The 17,679-nt window shown below is 38.5% G+C and overlaps 1 protein-coding gene across 2 annotated transcripts in view; it reads left to right on the top strand.

Moving 5' to 3' along the window:
* The window catches only part of LOC149157184 (uncharacterized), a 349,833-nt gene that overhangs the window by 205,540 nt on the left and 126,614 nt on the right, over positions 1-17,679 (top strand). For both annotated transcript variants that reach the window (XR_016262468.1, XM_089439187.1), the window contains exon 6: positions 11,875-12,028. Coding sequence is in view for 1 of the 2 variants with exons in the window: in XM_089439187.1 (XP_089295313.1) it covers positions 11,875-12,028 (154 nt within the window). In the remaining variant the exon portion in view is untranslated. The remainder of the gene's footprint in view (positions 1-11,874; positions 12,029-17,679) is intronic.

Here is a 17,679-nt window from a genome sequence, read left to right on the forward strand (position 1 = left end):
TCAAATGGCTTGGAGGGAATTTGAATAGCTGTTGGAGGGCCCCACATGAGGCATAAGAAGGCCTACGAAGTCATAAGATGAAGGAAGCTCTCTCTTGGTCATTCATTCACTCTTGTACATCGAATTTACTTGATTGTTTGCTCGAGCTGCTTAACCGAGTCAACTCGCTGTTTAGCCACGAATCTCTCAAGCGGGAGATTCAACCTTACCTTCGAGGGACTTCGAGTGCCACCCTAGGAAGGCAGTTCGACAACATTTGCAGGAGTTCCGGAGAGTATCTACAGCACAATCACTCAACTATCTTCAAGGAGTGCGTATTTTTGGGCCAGCAGTGAGGACACGCAGAGGGAGAAAGAGCCACCTTGGGTCAGCCATTTGCTGGAGGAGCGAAGGAATCTGAAGGACATTATTGGGCTAGCATTCAAGAGGAGTTTTGGGGTTAGAGAAGGCAACAAACTATTAGTTCGGTTTCCAGGCTTGGAGGACAGCACAGAGGGCCAGTTTAGTGAAGTTGTGGGTCTTGAGGGGAAGAGCTACAACTCGGGAACTCATCCGGGAAGGAAGGAGATTCATAGGAGGGATCATCTCAAAGTATTGGGGCACTTTCCAAGAGGTTTTATATCCTCATTCCAGCAGGCAAGTTTTGCAGTTGCAACTGGGGTTGGGCTCCTTGGGGGTCGAATTTTAAAAGTCTGAACAACTCAAACCCTTCTTGGGTTGTTCTGGGTTTAGGCCAAGGAGCAAGGAGCTGAAATCTCATAATTTTCTGAGCACAGGAAGCAGTGATTCCAGCCCTTCGAAGTCAGCAAACCATGTTGTTTCTATGCAGCGCAGTTCAGTTTTGGTGCAGCAGTTGAGGCAACCTTCAATTCAGCAATTGCTCACCTGGGTTTTGTCACACTTGTCCATTGAGAGAAGCCCATGTGCACCATTCTATTTTGCTGTTATATTTTCCCTTGAAGAATTAATAAAATGTCTCAGCAGTTCTCTATTTCCAACATTTTCATGGGTGCTTGATGTATATTTCATTTTTCTGATTGTTGGATTGTTTGCATGCTTTGTATATCACTTTAATTCTTGTTTAGGAACACTACGGGGTATTAATTAAATTAGGTGTGAATATTCTAGAAAAAGACGAGGATCAACTCCAAGTTAATCTTAGCCATTGATTATGTTCTAATCCTGGCCGTTGGAGCTCCAACGAGAGATTATAAGGAGTTCGATGTGGTTGGAGGAGGACACTTGAGCAGATCGGTTTTGCTAGAGAATCAATTTCCTAAGTAGCAACTATGAGTTGCCGGAAGTGATTCAGTAAAGTCGAAGTTGTTGCCCAGTCGAAGTTGCTGGAAGAGGTCAAAGATCTAGGAGGCTGACTTGGTGTGGAGGGAAAGTCTGGTCTTGGTCTAGGGTGAAGAGTCTCAAAGAATATTATTGAAAGGAAGAATTATCTTGACTGGGTTTTCCCCTCTAAGGGGGTTTTTCCCTGGCATGTGCCTATATCTTGTGTCTCTTGTTTTGTGATCTTCATACACACATAATATGGTAATTGTTTGATGAAAGATAAGATAATAAAGAAGTAAAAGAAGCCAACACATTCACAAGTAATTATCAAGAAAGGAAAATCAAACCCTAATATAATATCTTTGATTTTCCAACATGGAATTAGAGCTAAGGTCAGGAAGAGTCGAAGATCACTTTGTTGGCATGGATTATCCCTCTATGATGAACTACATAAGAATGGGTTTCAACACTGCTGGAAGCTGCATCAAGAAAGTCATCTACTACTTTTTCAACAAGGTCAAGGGTCAAGGATTCTTTGCTGCTCTTACAGGTTCTCTTACTGATGACTATGTTGTTAGAGGCTTGGGATCAACATCGTTGAAGCTAGATAATGGATCAAAGTTGCATTCTATATGTTCCAAGTTTGAAAAAGAATTTGCTTTTTATTGTTTAGAAGATAAAAGGGAAAGAATTGTTTTTGTTGATGGAAAAGTATTGGTTTGGGAAAAAGACTCTAGTATTGATAATGCTAGGGTTATTGGAGTTCATGAAACTAGTGAAACTAGGTCTAAAGAGATATTAGACCTCATCCATTCCGATGTGTGTGGGCCCATGTCTAACAAATCACTTGGAGGTCATCTCTACTATGTAACATTCATTGATGACCATTCTAGAAAGACATGGCTTTTTCTCCTCAAGACAAAGATGAAGTATTTGATAAGTTCAAGAAGTTTAGGGCTGAAGTGGAAACACTAACCGAAAGAAAGATAAAAACTCTGAGGTCTGACAATGGTGGGAAATACACTTCTAAGGAATTGATTGCATATTGTAAGGAAGCTGACATTAAGAGGGAGCTCATTATTCCCTATTATCTCGAACAAAATAGATTGGCTGAAAGGAAGAATAGGTCAATTGAAGAAATTCTTATGGGAAGAAGCAACGTTGACAGCCGTATACATTCAAAATAGGAGTCCTCATAAGAGTCTTGATAATACAACACCCGAAGAAGTATTCACAGGAAAGAAGCTGAGTGAGGATCACCTCTGAATCTTTGGAAGTCCTCAATGTATTTATATACTCAAGAAGTATGAAGGAGAACCTTTCAGGACAAGGTAGGTCAAGGAACAAAGGTATGCTTTAAATACATTGATTTCTTTATATTGAAAGGATTACTCATTTGACAGTCTATTACTAACATTGTTATGTCTAGCTATATTGAATCATAATGATTCTTGTTTTTGGGTGATTCATCTCTTGATAAATCTACCCACCCCCCTCTCATATTCTGAACTGATTTTGTAGAACCCTAGATAGGTTCTGGAAAACCTTAACGGAAGGGTATGCTAATGTGAATGTCTGAAACCCTAAATTGCTTAGGGATATTGTGAAATGCTATCTGATGATGTCATGATTGGGATTTTGGTAAGATCAGCAAAGCCTAACTTGTTATGGTTGAATGATAAGGTCTAAAATCCCGAACCTTTGAGGTTTTGGTAATGTTGGGTTTGATATGTTTCTACATGGAAACCCTAGCTCATTAGGGTTTGGTGGAATGTGTGAGAAAAACCCTTATATTGTCTTAGAAATGATTTCCTTGGTATGTGTGTGTTTATCTGATCAAACCCTAGTCTATATAGTTTGACTCTTGATATTTTTTGTGTGAAGTTGGGTTTGACTAACACATGATATGAAATATATTTGCAGATATGTCCTTTTGATTGAAACCCTAGCTTGGTCTAGGTCAGATGTATTAATGTTGTTGGACATATGATGTGCTTATGAATAATTATGAATTCTGAGTTTTGTGTGTTGACCTAGTTATTGATGGTCATAAGTCTTAGGATTTAATGGAAATCCTTGTCTGAGATTCTAGGATGATGATATTTGGAAATCTAAGGTTTTTGTAGCTAAACCCTAGTGAAGTTAAATTGTCTAGTATATGTGACAGTGATATAACAATCTGAAATCTATTAAATGATTGTTGAAAATGAAAACCTAGGGTTTTGCAGTTAAATCCTAGTAGTGACATTGTCTAGTGTGAAATGTAACAATATGAGATCTATGTATTTAATGATTGTTGAAGGGTTTTGGAGTTGAACCTTATTCAAAGAAAATTATTTAAAATATGATGATTTGAGATGTGTAAGATTGTTGAAATTGTGAAAATGGAATTCTAGGGTTTTGGAGTTGAACTTTTAGTCGAAGTAGAAATCTTTGATGAGTGTTGACAATATGATAATTTGAGATTTGTGAAAGATTGTTGAAATTTGAGTTTTGGATGGATTTGATGATTGATCGGAAATCTAGGGTTTGCAACTAACCCTAGTGGAAGCTCGTCAGGTTAATGACTAAGCTGTGATTGACTTCAATTGATTCTTTTGTATGAAATCTAGGTTCTGTATGAATCCCTAGTGAGAAGTCTAACATGTGAATTTTGAAAGGTTGTTAGATGCCTTGTAGATCTATACTTGTATGAATTGTTTCTAGGATTTGCTATATGTTGAAGTAAGGTATGCCATACCTTTGGAAGGAACATTGAAACCCTAGATGGAATGAAAGTTGTTATGAAGTAGTCTAGGGTTTATGATAAAGTCCCTAGCAAGATGATGAAGAGTGTATGTCTCTTGTTTGTAAATAAGTATGGGTATCTGATATGTATAAAGATGAAATGCTTCCGTGATTTTGATATGACTAACTCGATGCTTCTATAGATTTGGTTGTACTTGCTATATAAGTTGTGCAAGTACACAATCTTCAACTTGGTGAAGATGTTCGATGTGACAAGCATGATGAGGATGATAATAAATCCAATGAAATGGTTGGAAGCCACAAAAGATTCTCCGATGACGAAAAGAAGAAGATGATCTCCCTGGTGAAGCATGAATAGAAGAGATTTCCTTAAGATTAAGAGGGAGTTTGGATGAAGAGATGCTTTCTAGTTGAGAGGGAGGGCATAGCTTGATGAAGAACGAATTTCGAAGGATATGTTGCTGCATGGGAACTTGGAAGTAGGAAGGAAAACATATGACTAAGGAATCTTCTGTCAAAGATTCAGTTGATAGTCCTACTATGGAAAGTTGGGAAGCAACATCAAGTTGTCTAAAAGACCTTGGAGGTTTGTATTTGATTTTGTACATATGAAAGTATATTATTGGGGTTGTGTTTGACTAGGTGAATCTCTCGAGGTTTTGATAGCATGCTAGTTACCAATTAGTTTGATTGGGAAAGGTTGGTCATTCTTGATCTGCTGGATCAAGGGGTGTTGAGGCTTTGTGAGTGAAGCATTGCCTGGGAAGACATTTGGCTAGCATTTTGTGCTGATGTCTAGGTCTCGAAGTTGGAAAGGTGGTGTTGGTTATTGAGGTTTGTTTTGATACACACCTGGATTTTTGGGTTGGTGGTTAGCAAGTAAGCTTGATTGTACCTAGAAGGGTTGAAAGCTTGAGTCCATCTTATTCCCACTTGGATAGATTACCCTGGTCAGGAATCTAGTCAATGGCATTGCGGTGCCTAAACTGTTGAGTGACTGATTGGATAGATTGCCCTAGCGAGGAATCTAGTCCATGGCATTGCGGTGCCTAAAAGTTCTTCATGGTTCATATAGTTTGATATCTTCCATTGTATTTGTACATTATGAATACCTCCCTAGTTAAGAGGGAGTGTTGGAATTGCAGTGCCTAAAAGTTCTTCATGGTTCATATAGTTTGGGATCTTCCATTGTGTTTGTACATTATGAATACCTCCCTAGTTAAGAGGGAGTGTTGGAAAATGTAACTATGTTCGGTCTTCATTAATGTACTTGAGTCATCATGTAATGTACTTGTCAAAATAATTTTTATTATTATTATTGTGACTTATTAAAGCATGGGTTTTATGCTTGGGTCACTATGTTTTAGGTCAAAGTCCGCATTGAGGACTTATAGGATTTATTCTAAGTCAATAGAGTCATTGTACATTTAAAGAGACCCTTCTTGGGCTTTTGAATCATGTAAAAAGGTAAGTATTGAGTCAAATATGATTTATGTAACCTCCACACCATGTCGGCCTAAAAGAAGATCAAGTCGGCCTACGGACCCTGTTCGACCTTACATGGAGCCTATAAAAGCAAGCTCATCGAATTCATTTGGAGTATTACTCTCTCACACAAGTTTGAAATCTCTTGTAGCTGGAAAAAGTGTGAAGCTCCCGTGTAGTCGGGAAAGAGTGCGAAGTCTGTAGCGGGGAAAGAGTGCGAAGTCTGTTGCCGGGAAGCTAAAGTGAATGCAAGTTTGGGGAAGTCTAAGAAGAAAGGAAAAATCGAAATTTTGGTGTTTCTCTCTCTTTGTTTTGTGGTCTAGATTGCGAGATCGAAGTCTCCTAAGTTTCATTGTTGTCGGAAGCTGCCTGTTGCTGCAAGCTGTTGCCTAGTCGAAGTTACTGGAAGGGGTCGAAGATCTGGGAGGCTGAGTTGGTGTGGAGAGAAAGTCTGGTCTTGGTCTAGGGTGAAGAGTCTCAAAGAATACTATTAAAAGGAAGAATTATCTTGACTGGGTTTTCTCCTCGAAGGGGGTTTTGCCTTGGCATGTGCCTATATCTTGTGTCTCTTGTTTTGTGATCTGCATACACACATAATATGGTAATTGCTTGATGAAAGATAAGATAATAAAGAAGTAAAAGAAGCCAACACACTCACAAGTAATTATCAAGAAAGGAGAATCAAACCCTAATATAATATCTTTGATTTTCCAACAAAAACATCCATATACTCAAATACATATGTAGGAAGTATAAACAATAAACATAATAATCAGATCCATAAGTCTAAACAAAAGTAAGAGGCATCATAAGTCGAGAAATACTTATCTTTAGTGAGAGGTGATCCTCTCCGTCTTGAACCAGCCATCACCATCCATAGTTCACATAACAATGTTGCCTTCAATCAACCAACCATGCCTACTAGGGATTATCCCATCTAGGGCTTCATCAATTCTTTCACAAGTGCTTGAGCATCTTCACATTGACCATACTAGGTTTCATATCTCATATTTTTCCATAATCGAGGGTTTATCTCAAACCTTATCCTCATAATATCCATCAAACCCTAATATGCAAATTGTCTAAGGTTTTCTTCAAACCCTAGAATTCTTTTAGGTCTCCACCATTCTCTTCTTGCTTCCATCAAATGGTGTCATCATCGGGGTGATCTCCAAGGCTTTTCTTCAGCCTCAACTTTGATACCATGTTAAATTTTCTTAGGGCTATATTGTTCTTTGCTTTGATAATTGCATTTCTTCATTAAGTTCACCCCTTAACATCATGATAGTTTGCAAATTTACATCATTATTCATCAGCATATGCAACTATGTAGAAAGAACAATATCATCATCATCAATGCAACAGAACATAAAGGAACAATAGAAGAAAAGCATGCACACATAGAGACACCAGGATTGGTCAGAGACCAGGGAAAACCTCACTATGATGAAAACCCTTGCAAATTCTTCTTATAGATTGTCATCAAATGATTCAGCAAAAGAGAGTACAATGATCCATATCTTCACAACAACTAGAACATCCATGAAATGAACCTAAACATGCTTGTATTCAAAACCCTGATTCTGAGGACTGTAATGTATTGTCACAATCTGTAGTCAACTGCTGAACACTGCTATCACTGAGTGGAATCTTCAGAATACTGAAATTTCATCTTTTAGTCCCAGATGCAAGGAAGAGGAGTTGTAAGAGCGACTATGGCAGTCCTAGATGCTCCTTGGTGAACTGTATGCATGCGTCTGAGGACAAATAAACTTAGATCTGCCTCAAACCCCCTAGAGGCACCCTTCAAACTATTGTGCGAGCGTCTGAGGCTGCCCAAACGCACCCTTGACCACTCCATGCATGTGTGTGGGGACCAAACTGCCTGATCTGGTTTAGAAACCCTAGATGCTCCATTAGCTGAGGTGATAGTGGGCTAAAGCTCCATTGTTTTCCTTGACCTAGCAGTTGTTCCTCTAGGATCCCCTTTTAGGACCCCTACTAATTTGAGCAGTAACACTGCCCACAAAAGCTCGACCCAAAAACATAGTAAAAGCCCTTGGTCAACCCAAGAGCAAAATTACAGTCCCAAGAATCAATGAACTTTTCATAAGTATTCGACCTTCCAAAGAGATTAGAATAAATGCCAAAAATGCCCAAGACAAACTTTAGTCAACGTAGCGACCAAAAGAAAGTTAACGCAATTGTAATAGTCCTCTTTTTGTCCTTTGCACGTGTGGTGTTTCTTCTTCAATTGTGGATCGAATGCTTGAGATGAGATGATGGTGAAATAAATGCCAGTGATGACTTTTTATCATGTGGGCTAATTTGCCCTAATGGAGCTGACTTGATGAGCTTCATGACGTCGTCTTGTAGGAGGATAAAAAATAAATTCCCATCAAAATTACAATGAAAAATGCTGACTTTACCTACATATATTTTCAACATTGATTGTGGTTCCAGGCTAGTAATTGAGGGGTGCTCTGAGCTCCTTTGCATGGAAAAGTGAGGAGTTGAGTAGCATCTTTGTCACTGGGTTTTGCCTTGAGTCGACACTTGGCATGGATTTAAATCATATCTCTGAGTAAATTTTCAAGGATTATGACTTCAAAGTCATAAGTTGTGAAATAATTAAATAATTAAATTTTTATTTAATTATTTAATCACATGGAAAAGAAGTCAAATAGTTTTAATGAGAGAATGGGAGCTTTTACTAAATGTCTTCATGAGTAAAGCTAGAAGAAAAGCAAGACTTTTCCAATTTAGTGAGGAGATGTGAAATCAGAGTATGTTGATGTTTCCACTCAAGAAGTGAAGAAAATAAATTGAATTTTGTGTTTTTGCCAAAATAATTGAATGTGGAAAAGGAAGAAAGGATGGATTTACATACAAAGCTTTTGGCCTTTCCAACTTTTCATTGCTTTGAGCCATTGGATCAACTAGTTTGAGAGAGGAAATGTTTCTTCCATATCTGCATATTGGAGCACCAGTGCAAGGGTTGGACAATTTTTCTTAGATGCTTTGTTAACAGTGGAGATCTCACCTTTCCATTGTTGAGAAACCAAGTACAATGTCTACAAGTACTATTTCTGAACTACTGATAATTATTTGTGAATTATTATGGCTTCTTTTAATCTTTCTTCTTCAACAAATAATTACACTTCAGAAATTCAACTAATAGCAATGACAAGAAAGTAGAGATCACAATAGACAAAAGACACTGGAGATAGGCCAGAGGCCAGGGCAAAACCCACAGGGGAAAATCCAACAACTTCTTTTCTTAGAGAATCAATCCAACGAGAGATATCAAAGTCAAATTATGGTCAAACTAACCAGCTTCACCAAGTGTCCAAGTCAGCCCTTTGTCACAACTGTCAACCACTGGAGTGACTAGATTCTCTGTATTAGTTCGAATCTTTGTCACACGAATCACCACAGACCTTTGTACAAGTTTGGATCTCGGTCACACAATAGACCACAACCTTTTGTACTAATTCGGATTTCTGCCAGTCACCACAGGTTTGGATCTCTCTCTGTTACACGTTATCGTAGACCTTACGTTCGAATTTCTGTCTCGGCCTTCTATCACAGAATACTAGTCAAAGGACACCACAGGTTCAGATATCTCACGGTCTCGGCATTCTATCACAGAATACTAGTCACAAGACACCACAGGTTCGGATCTCTCACAATCTCAGCCTTCTATCACAGAATGCTAGTCACAAGACACCACAGGTTTGGATCTCTCAGAGTCTTTCAGTCCTTTACTTCAGATACTAATCACAGTCTTCGACTCTTCTAGCATAGGGATGATCTCAGTATTTTCGGCCTCCCAGTTCCATAGAAATTCGACTTCTTTGCACAAAGGTATACCACAGATAAATCCAATCTTTTGACTTCCTTGATCTGCTCCTTAACTTACTTCGTATGCCCAGAGATGTATTACTTTTTGCTCAGACGAATTTTCTGTTTGAGAGGAGGACAAATGACTTCAATTTGTAGCCAATCAGGAGGTTGAATTAGTGCTAAAGTAGACTGAGCTGACTTGAGGAGAAGAGAACCGACTTGGACACTTGGGGCTCCAAATAAACTTTTCTGTCTAAAATAAAAAATAATTTTGATATGAGCATGAAGATCATGCTTTACATGTACAACAATGATGAATTTATTAATATGAAGACCAACCATAGCTACAAAGTTCAACATCTATGTTCTAGTCTCTCAGATCACTATCTCCATGGTAAGCAAAGGAACTCACGGCAGACTATCTCTCATTACTCATTATGGAGCAACCAACTTCTTGGGTAATTTGGGATTTCATTAAATTATGTTTGATTCTAAATCTTTGAATGTATTGGAGGCCATGAATGAATTTTCTTTTATAGTGTGATGGTATATTGAAGTGCACTTGTTTTGAATTATTTCACTTGAGGCACACATTCGTTTCTTGCATCTCTTTCAATTTTGTTGCTACTATTACTCTCAGAAATCTAATTTCAAACATTATAAATTTCATTCTCAAGAACTACTTCACTTTTGGTTGCTTATTGGAAAGTCAAAATTGAAGCTTTGTTGTAAGCTAATCAAATTGAAGTTTTATACAAAATATTAAGTGGATAGTAGCATACATCATCTAGGCTTACCCCCCAGAGACTGGAAACGTCAGTCCGAACAGAGAGACTTTCAACTGTGATAGGGTTGACTGTCTAAAATTTCATACAGGTTTTCAATACATATTCGCGTGATAAGAGGTAGTTGCTAAGGTGACAATGGTGACGCCTCTATATTGTTGTGCAAATTTATTGCTTGGTGAATGCTCTGCACCAAGGTGCAAGATTTTGCAGCAATAGTTCTAGACCACTAGAGCTCTCTCTCCTAACATGAGGCCAAAGGGAGAAAGTGGTAAAAAGCTCATAACAATCAAATAAACTTTGAAAACGTTGTAGTTGTGGTTGAGGACCAACAGGTATGTTGCCAAGGGTAACAAAGTTTTGACCATGGGTCTGGTGGCCAAAGACTGGGATCAGAAAATGAAGCTTCAATACGAAATGTGACAACCAATATGGCTCACCAATTACATATCCAAAATACTTGGAATATAAAGAAATCTATATATATATATATATCTCGAATAAAATGTAAAATGTATGAGAAATGATATGATATACTAATAGTACAACGAGGGTCCTGTTATAGATAACTAGGCAGGGTGCTTTTTCATTAAAATTCATGTCCTTTAGTTGAGATGTATCCTTTCACTAGGATGTGTCTCTTTACTAATTATTAATTATTAATTATTGATATTTATATTTATTACAAAATCCAATTCAAAAGAAATTTGATTGGCAAAAATTTGGATTATACTATTTATGTATGTTTTGAGATTTAGGCATTCCAATAAGAAAAAAACACATTAATTATCTGTGGACCAACGTGTGGTGGTTACTGATGTGATCATTAATGTAGACAGTGGAAATCATGGGGGATGCAATGTGATTTACATGATTAACAACGTTGGAAATTGTGAAATCATGGAAATCATGGATTTTTCCAACCAAGAGGGTGAACAGATTATTAAGTATCCTGAGTCTCCTCTGAATTCGACCATTGGGAAAACAGAATAAAGAGCATTATTAATTTTCTCAACACCCCTGTGGAATATAGCCTATTTGCAAAATAGTTAAGCAAATTAATGATTTTGTTTGATCGACCTCCTATCTGGATTCAGAATTAGATGGCAGTGACAGTGGATTCAAGAGTCTTAACTGGCCTCAATTCCCATGGAAATATTATTAATGAAATGGAAATAATATTACGAATTCCAAATTTACAAGTTTTCACGACTGGTTATGTTGAATTTGGTAATTATATTTTGTACGTAAATCCAAAAGCCTATTTGCTGTTAGTTGGCCAAAGTAGCCAGAAAACAACGATTTGCATGTGACTTTACTGAGTTACGTATGAAAGGAGCTTTATCATCTAAAATTAACACCAAATAAATGTCTGGTATGACCATTAGACAATGTTATTTTATCACAACATGAGAGGGTCCAAAAAGAGTATTTCTTACTATTTGAAAGTGTAGTACATAGGTTTTCTATCATCAATAACATAAAATGAACAGGGCTGAACTAGGGCATATTGAAAAAAAATGTCAATGATCACAGGATTTAACTTAAACAGTGGTTTGACCACCAATCATATTGAATGTTGCAGATGTAAACATGTTGTAGTTTCATACGTCATTTCTTGTTCTCTTCCACCATTATTTATGCTCTAATGATTGCTTTTCCTTCAACTGAAATAATTGTAACATTGCTTGCCTGTGTGCATTTACAAATGGATGATTTTTTCTTTTAGGATAAGAGGCGAGAGTCATAATACAGACTTCAGAATAGCTGTTCAAGCTTGCTTGCCACTGATTGATGCTGTGTTGTCCCATATCATGAAAGGAAGTTATCCTCAAGGATTCTTCCTCAACGTTGATGTCCCTGTAAATCCTGGTCAACACAAGGTAACTTCTAACACTGACTTGTTTTGTAAATTCCAATGACATTGTAAAAGAAAGAATCTTTTATTTAGGTTCTTGCACTTATTATCTGGTAGGCATTTTCTGTTCAATTATAACAATGTGACCTCTTTATTTTATGATGCAACTCTTCCATTTTGGACCATTTGTTGAGTTAATCTAAAGAGTGCTTCATGTCAGACTATGCTAGAATGTATGTCCAGCTTCTGTGCAATCTGCATGGTTGCCTGCTGAAAAAATCCAATTTCATATCTGAAAATTTCCAGTGCTTCCTAATGTCTTTTGACGAATTTGTATTTTCCACTCTTTGTAAAGGAATGGAAATTTACTGATCCCTATGTTTAACTTTTCTCCAACTTCCTTAATAGTAACAATTACCTTGGCTGAACAGAGCTTAAAAAGCTTATCTCTATATTACAATGTCATATTCTGATTGGTTTCAACTAGTGTTGCAAATATCATTATCGGTAATTTCTAGGAAGGGGTCATGAACTTGATATATTGGAAATATTACGGAAATTATTGGCAAACAAAAGATATTCATTTTAATTTTTCTTGAATAGAAGAAAATTTGCATACATCTGCACATCGGGATAACTTAAGGAGTATGTTTTGGAGTAGAAATGGAAAATCACGATTTTGGCAATAATTCTGTGGTATTGCAACACCGGGTCCAACATCTTACAGCTTCTGTTCCAACCTTTATGTATTTGGCAAATAAAATAAAACTAAGCTGCACAAAACAATACGATGGGTACACATTTCTGAAACAGGCATGGCATTGAAATGTGACGACCCAAAATGTTGGAAGTGCAAAAGCATGGTATTTAAACAAGAAGTATATTATTTAAAAAAATATCCCACATCGGTTTCAACATCTTACATCTTGTGTTTCAACTTCCAACTTTGATTTAGTACCAAAGACAACAAATCTAAGTTGCATGAAATGTGGAGATAGGTACAAGTTTCCAAAAACAGATGGCATTGTGACGTGACCCCCCAACATTTTGGAAATGGGGTGTTTAGTATATATATATATATATATATATATATATAGCAAGAAGATTGGAATGACTGTGTTATAAGAGATTCTAGGATTCCTTTGTTATTGTTTAGGTGTCATTAGGGATTCACTTTGCTTGGTGTGGGTCCCATGCATGGTTTTAGTGCTCTGGTTGACCCAAAATGTGCCATAAATATGGGCCTAGCTTTAAAGAATTCAAGGGCTGTTATTCTTGAAAATGGTTATTATTGATGTCAAAGACAGTTCTAATTGAGGTGAAAGGTACATAATCAGCTGGCATTTTTTGAGACTTTCTAGTGATAAGTGGCATGCCCTCCAACTCCTCACAGTTGAGGAGAAATAATTTTTCGAAGACATTTAAATATAATTGTGAACCCAGCTCAAGTCAGCCCCTCTCTTAAAGGCTAACCAAATCCATTGTTTATGGGTACAAGTCGGCCCCTTGAGCCCCCACTTTTTTAGTATAAATAAGCCCACTCGTATGGCTCATTGGGATATCAACTCCGAGATGAAGAAGAGCAATAAGGTCTTATACAGACCACAGATCTGAGCTGAGGGAAGAGTCTCGCCTTGACCACAGATCCGAGCTGAGAGAATAGTGCAGAGTTGACACAGATTTGAGTTGAGGAAGAAGAGCACCAAGTTGAGACAAGTCCGAGCCAAGGAGCAGCGAGCTGACTAAGGAAGACTGCTGAGTTGTTAAGGAAGGTCTGCTGAGGTGATTTTTGTGGATATTTTCTTGTATGTTTCTGTGTTTTAATCCTTGTTGATTTCAGGAGGCGGCCAAACCCTGGTCTCTCTAGGCCGCAGGCCTATAGGACAGCTTAAAGAGAGTGACAGCAGAATTATGAGCCTATGAGGTTTGTAAAGGCTAACTAAGTGCTGGAACACCGAGTGCAGTGTTGGGTACAAACTGCCAGGTGGGCAGATCTACTTTTTGAGCAGACAGTAAGCCTAAATATTGACAATTGAACAGTGAACAGCAAAGTGCTAGATCGAGGCTTGACCCACCACTATGAGTGGGTGCTCTTACATTGGGATTTGTGTACAATGTACATACACTGGGGGTGGCATCTATGCTTTTGGGATCTATGATATTACCTTGGGATTTGTGTACATGCACTGGGGGTGGCATCTATGCTTTTGGCATCCATGATATTACCTTGGGATCCCTGCACCAACATACACACACATATTGGGATCCATGCCATTTTTTGGGGATTTGTGGCACTACATTGGGATACATCTCACTACATTGAGATCCGTGATAGTGCATTGGACGATGATAGCTACTACACATCGTCATCATGCATGCCACCTATATCATCTCATTAGGGTGCACTTGCCTTCTTTGAAGAATATTCTCACACATGTGGATGGTTAGAGGTGGTTATGAATTATTTTAGCACATATTTTGAGGGAAGCCAACGTCAAGAACAATTCTCTTTTGATAGAATTCCACCATATCAACACCATTGGATACAAAATGGTCATGGAATTTCTTAAATGTAGTTATAGTAGAAAATCAAGAAAACTATCGTAGTGATGTTAAAATATACAACAAGAAATTTATCTCTGTATTTTGACCACTTTACCTTCCATTCTTGGAGCCACATGTGTGGGTCATTAGAGGTGCTTTGAGGAACACACTGTTGGAAATATAGATTGGTGGGTGAATCAATATTTTTTTCCAATTAGTTAATTTTAATATTCAAAGCATTAAATTCACGTTAATCATTAGATCAACATCACATTAGATGAATAGTAAACAACACCATTCAACAAAGCACAACTATGAAGACAATGGACAATATAATTTTGGGTGGACACAGGAAACCCTTCCGGGAGAAAAACCACCAAACGCTTCTTAATATAGGTCTTTTGAAGATTACATCAATGGGAAGCTCCAACTTCCAAATTTATTAGCTCCAACTGAAAGGATGCTCCAACACCCTGTTTACCAACTCCAACTGGAAGGACACTAACGCCCTTGTTTACAGGCTCCAACTTGAAGGATACTCCAACACCTTGTTTACTTGCTTCGACTAGAAGGACGCTCCAACACCTTGGTTTACATGCTCCAACCTGAAGGATGCTCCAACACCTTGTTTACCAGTTCCCACTGGAAGGACGCTCCAACGTCTTGTGTAAGCTCCAACCTGCCCTAGCACCACCCTGCCGCCCTAAAGTGTTCTAAAGCTCCATCCTAAAGGAGACTCCACTCTCTTGCCTTGCAACACCTTGCCACCCTGCTCAGCGAGCTGCCACTTCCCTTAAAGGCTCCAACATTCAACTGACCACGACATACCACATTTCACAATTTTCAGACCGGATCCACCTGTGCACAATAACAATACAAAACAAATTTTAATACAATCTCTACTCAATCTGCACATCATGCCCTAGCTTCAATCAAATCTACTTCTATTCAGCATCAACACATCAACATGTCATCAAACATTCGGCCATATAATCCTGGTTCAAGCAAGCACTGAAAATCCTAGCATTCATCAACACTATCGAACACTGGATTCACTGCAAATAACAACCACTCTTACTGCAACATAGATCCTCTCATTGTCAATCCTCTAGCAACATCAATAGATAGTCATCATCTTTCCAAACCCTAGCATCAAATTTACAATGGTTTGACAAACAATAGTACAAACTCCATGAATCCCTTTCACAAGATGCATAAGCTTTGGTTTCCATAATCAGTCTTTGCATTACAACCCTTGTAACTACATCAATGCACTTAGTTGAAGAACAACATCAGTCTTTCCTATGTCACAACAACATTCATACCTTAGCATCATTCACACTCTAGTTCTCAAACATCTTTGCAATACTACAAACCATGACATGGCACACTACCACCCACCCATCATATGTGATCAATGATAAGCCCTAACTAATACATAACATGAAGTCACTCAGGATGTCTTCAAATAAAGTGTCTTCTACTACAAAATTGTCTTTATCTTTTTGCTTTAGCCTTGCTATATCCAATAAACTTCAAGATGCACAAATTAGGGCTTCTCAAAACCACAAGTTTTCATTGGGGCGAAGGTTTCCTCATAGTCAATCCCTTCCTTTTGAGCACACCCGTTAGCCACAAACCTGGCCTTGTATTTTTCAATACTGTCGTCCACATCATATTTGATCTTGTAGATCCATCTTGAACCTACCACAGATCTGTCTTGAGGCCTTGACACCACCTCCCCCATTATGGAGTTATACTCCTCCACCATCGCATCTAGCCAGACCTGATGCTGAGCTGCCTCCTTGAAGTTGGCAGGCTCTCCATCCTGAGCTACTAACGCCTAATACCTGTTTGGTTGTTTTCACTCCCTTTTACTGTTCCTTAGCTCTCCGATGAAGTTCTCTGCATCACGCAGAATCTGACGAAGTTCCCTACTGGTTCTTCCTCTTCCAACAGGTGCTTCTGTTCGCTCCTCTTCCTCATCCTGAGAATATTCCTGATCTGAGGAAGGATTCTTCACTTTCGTTGGTTGAAGAGGCATGACCAACGGATCCTCTTTTGACTGCTCCTTGGAAGGCATTTCACGAGATCTTCTGAAAGCTTTGTCCTCCATGAACTTTACATCTCGTCGTACTACTACCTTCCTGCTCCCTGGAAGATAGATCCTGTATGCCTTAGCGTTCTCACTATATCCTGCCAGATACCCCTTTTCTGCAATTTGATCTAGCTTCTTCCTATTTTCTTCGGGTATGCGACAATATGCCAAACTCCTAAATATCCTGAAATGACTGACTTTAGGTGTCTTCCTAGTGAAGACTTTTTCTGGAGTAATCTTGCCAATGCCCCATGAGGAGTCCTGTTTTGAACGTAGATAGTTTTGTTGCATGCTTCCGCCCACAGGAATTTTGGCATATCCTGATCATACAACATGGCCCTAGATGCTTCTACAATAGTCCTGTTTTTCTTTTCTGCCACCCCATTCTGCTCCGGATTGTAGGGAGTTGTCCACTCTCTTCTAATGCCCTCCTTAGTGCAATAATCAGTGAAGTCCTTATCGACATATTCTCCACCATTATCTGAGCGCAAGATTTTTAGTTTCTTACCTGTCAGATTCTCCACTAGAACCTTGAACTCCTTGAATCGACAGAAAACCTCATCCTTGGTTTTCAAAAAATAGATCCAAGTTTTCCTTGAGTGGTCATCAATGAAGGTAAGGAAATTCTCGGCACCGCTGAGAGCTTTGACGAACATAGGTCCGCAAATATCTGAGTGTATCAATCCTAGTACACTCTTGGCCCTGTGGTTGCTCCAAGGAAATGCCGCCTTGGCATACTTTCCTAGAGTGCATCCCCTGCATACATCATCTCGTTCCGTACTTAGATCCGGAACTCCTGTTACAGTGCTCCTGAGAATTCTCAAAGCTCCATGGTGCAAGTGACCCATCCTTCTGTGCCATAGTTCGTTCAAGTCTTTGTCCCCATGACTGCCTATTAGTGCCATTAGAGATTCTAGTTGTAATTTGTACAACCGATTACTTTTGATCCCGATCTGCACTTTCTTTTTCCAGCTCGGGTGTTTGACGTATACATTTTCCTTGATGAAGTAAACGTCATAGCCCTTGCCTTGTAG

This window comes from Pinus tabuliformis, chromosome 9, assembly GCF_031772625.1.
Source record: "Pinus tabuliformis cultivar Carrire ecotype Pingquan chromosome 9, CPIR1, whole genome shotgun sequence".
Classification (NCBI taxonomy): Eukaryota; Viridiplantae; Streptophyta; class Pinopsida; order Pinales; family Pinaceae; genus Pinus; species Pinus tabuliformis.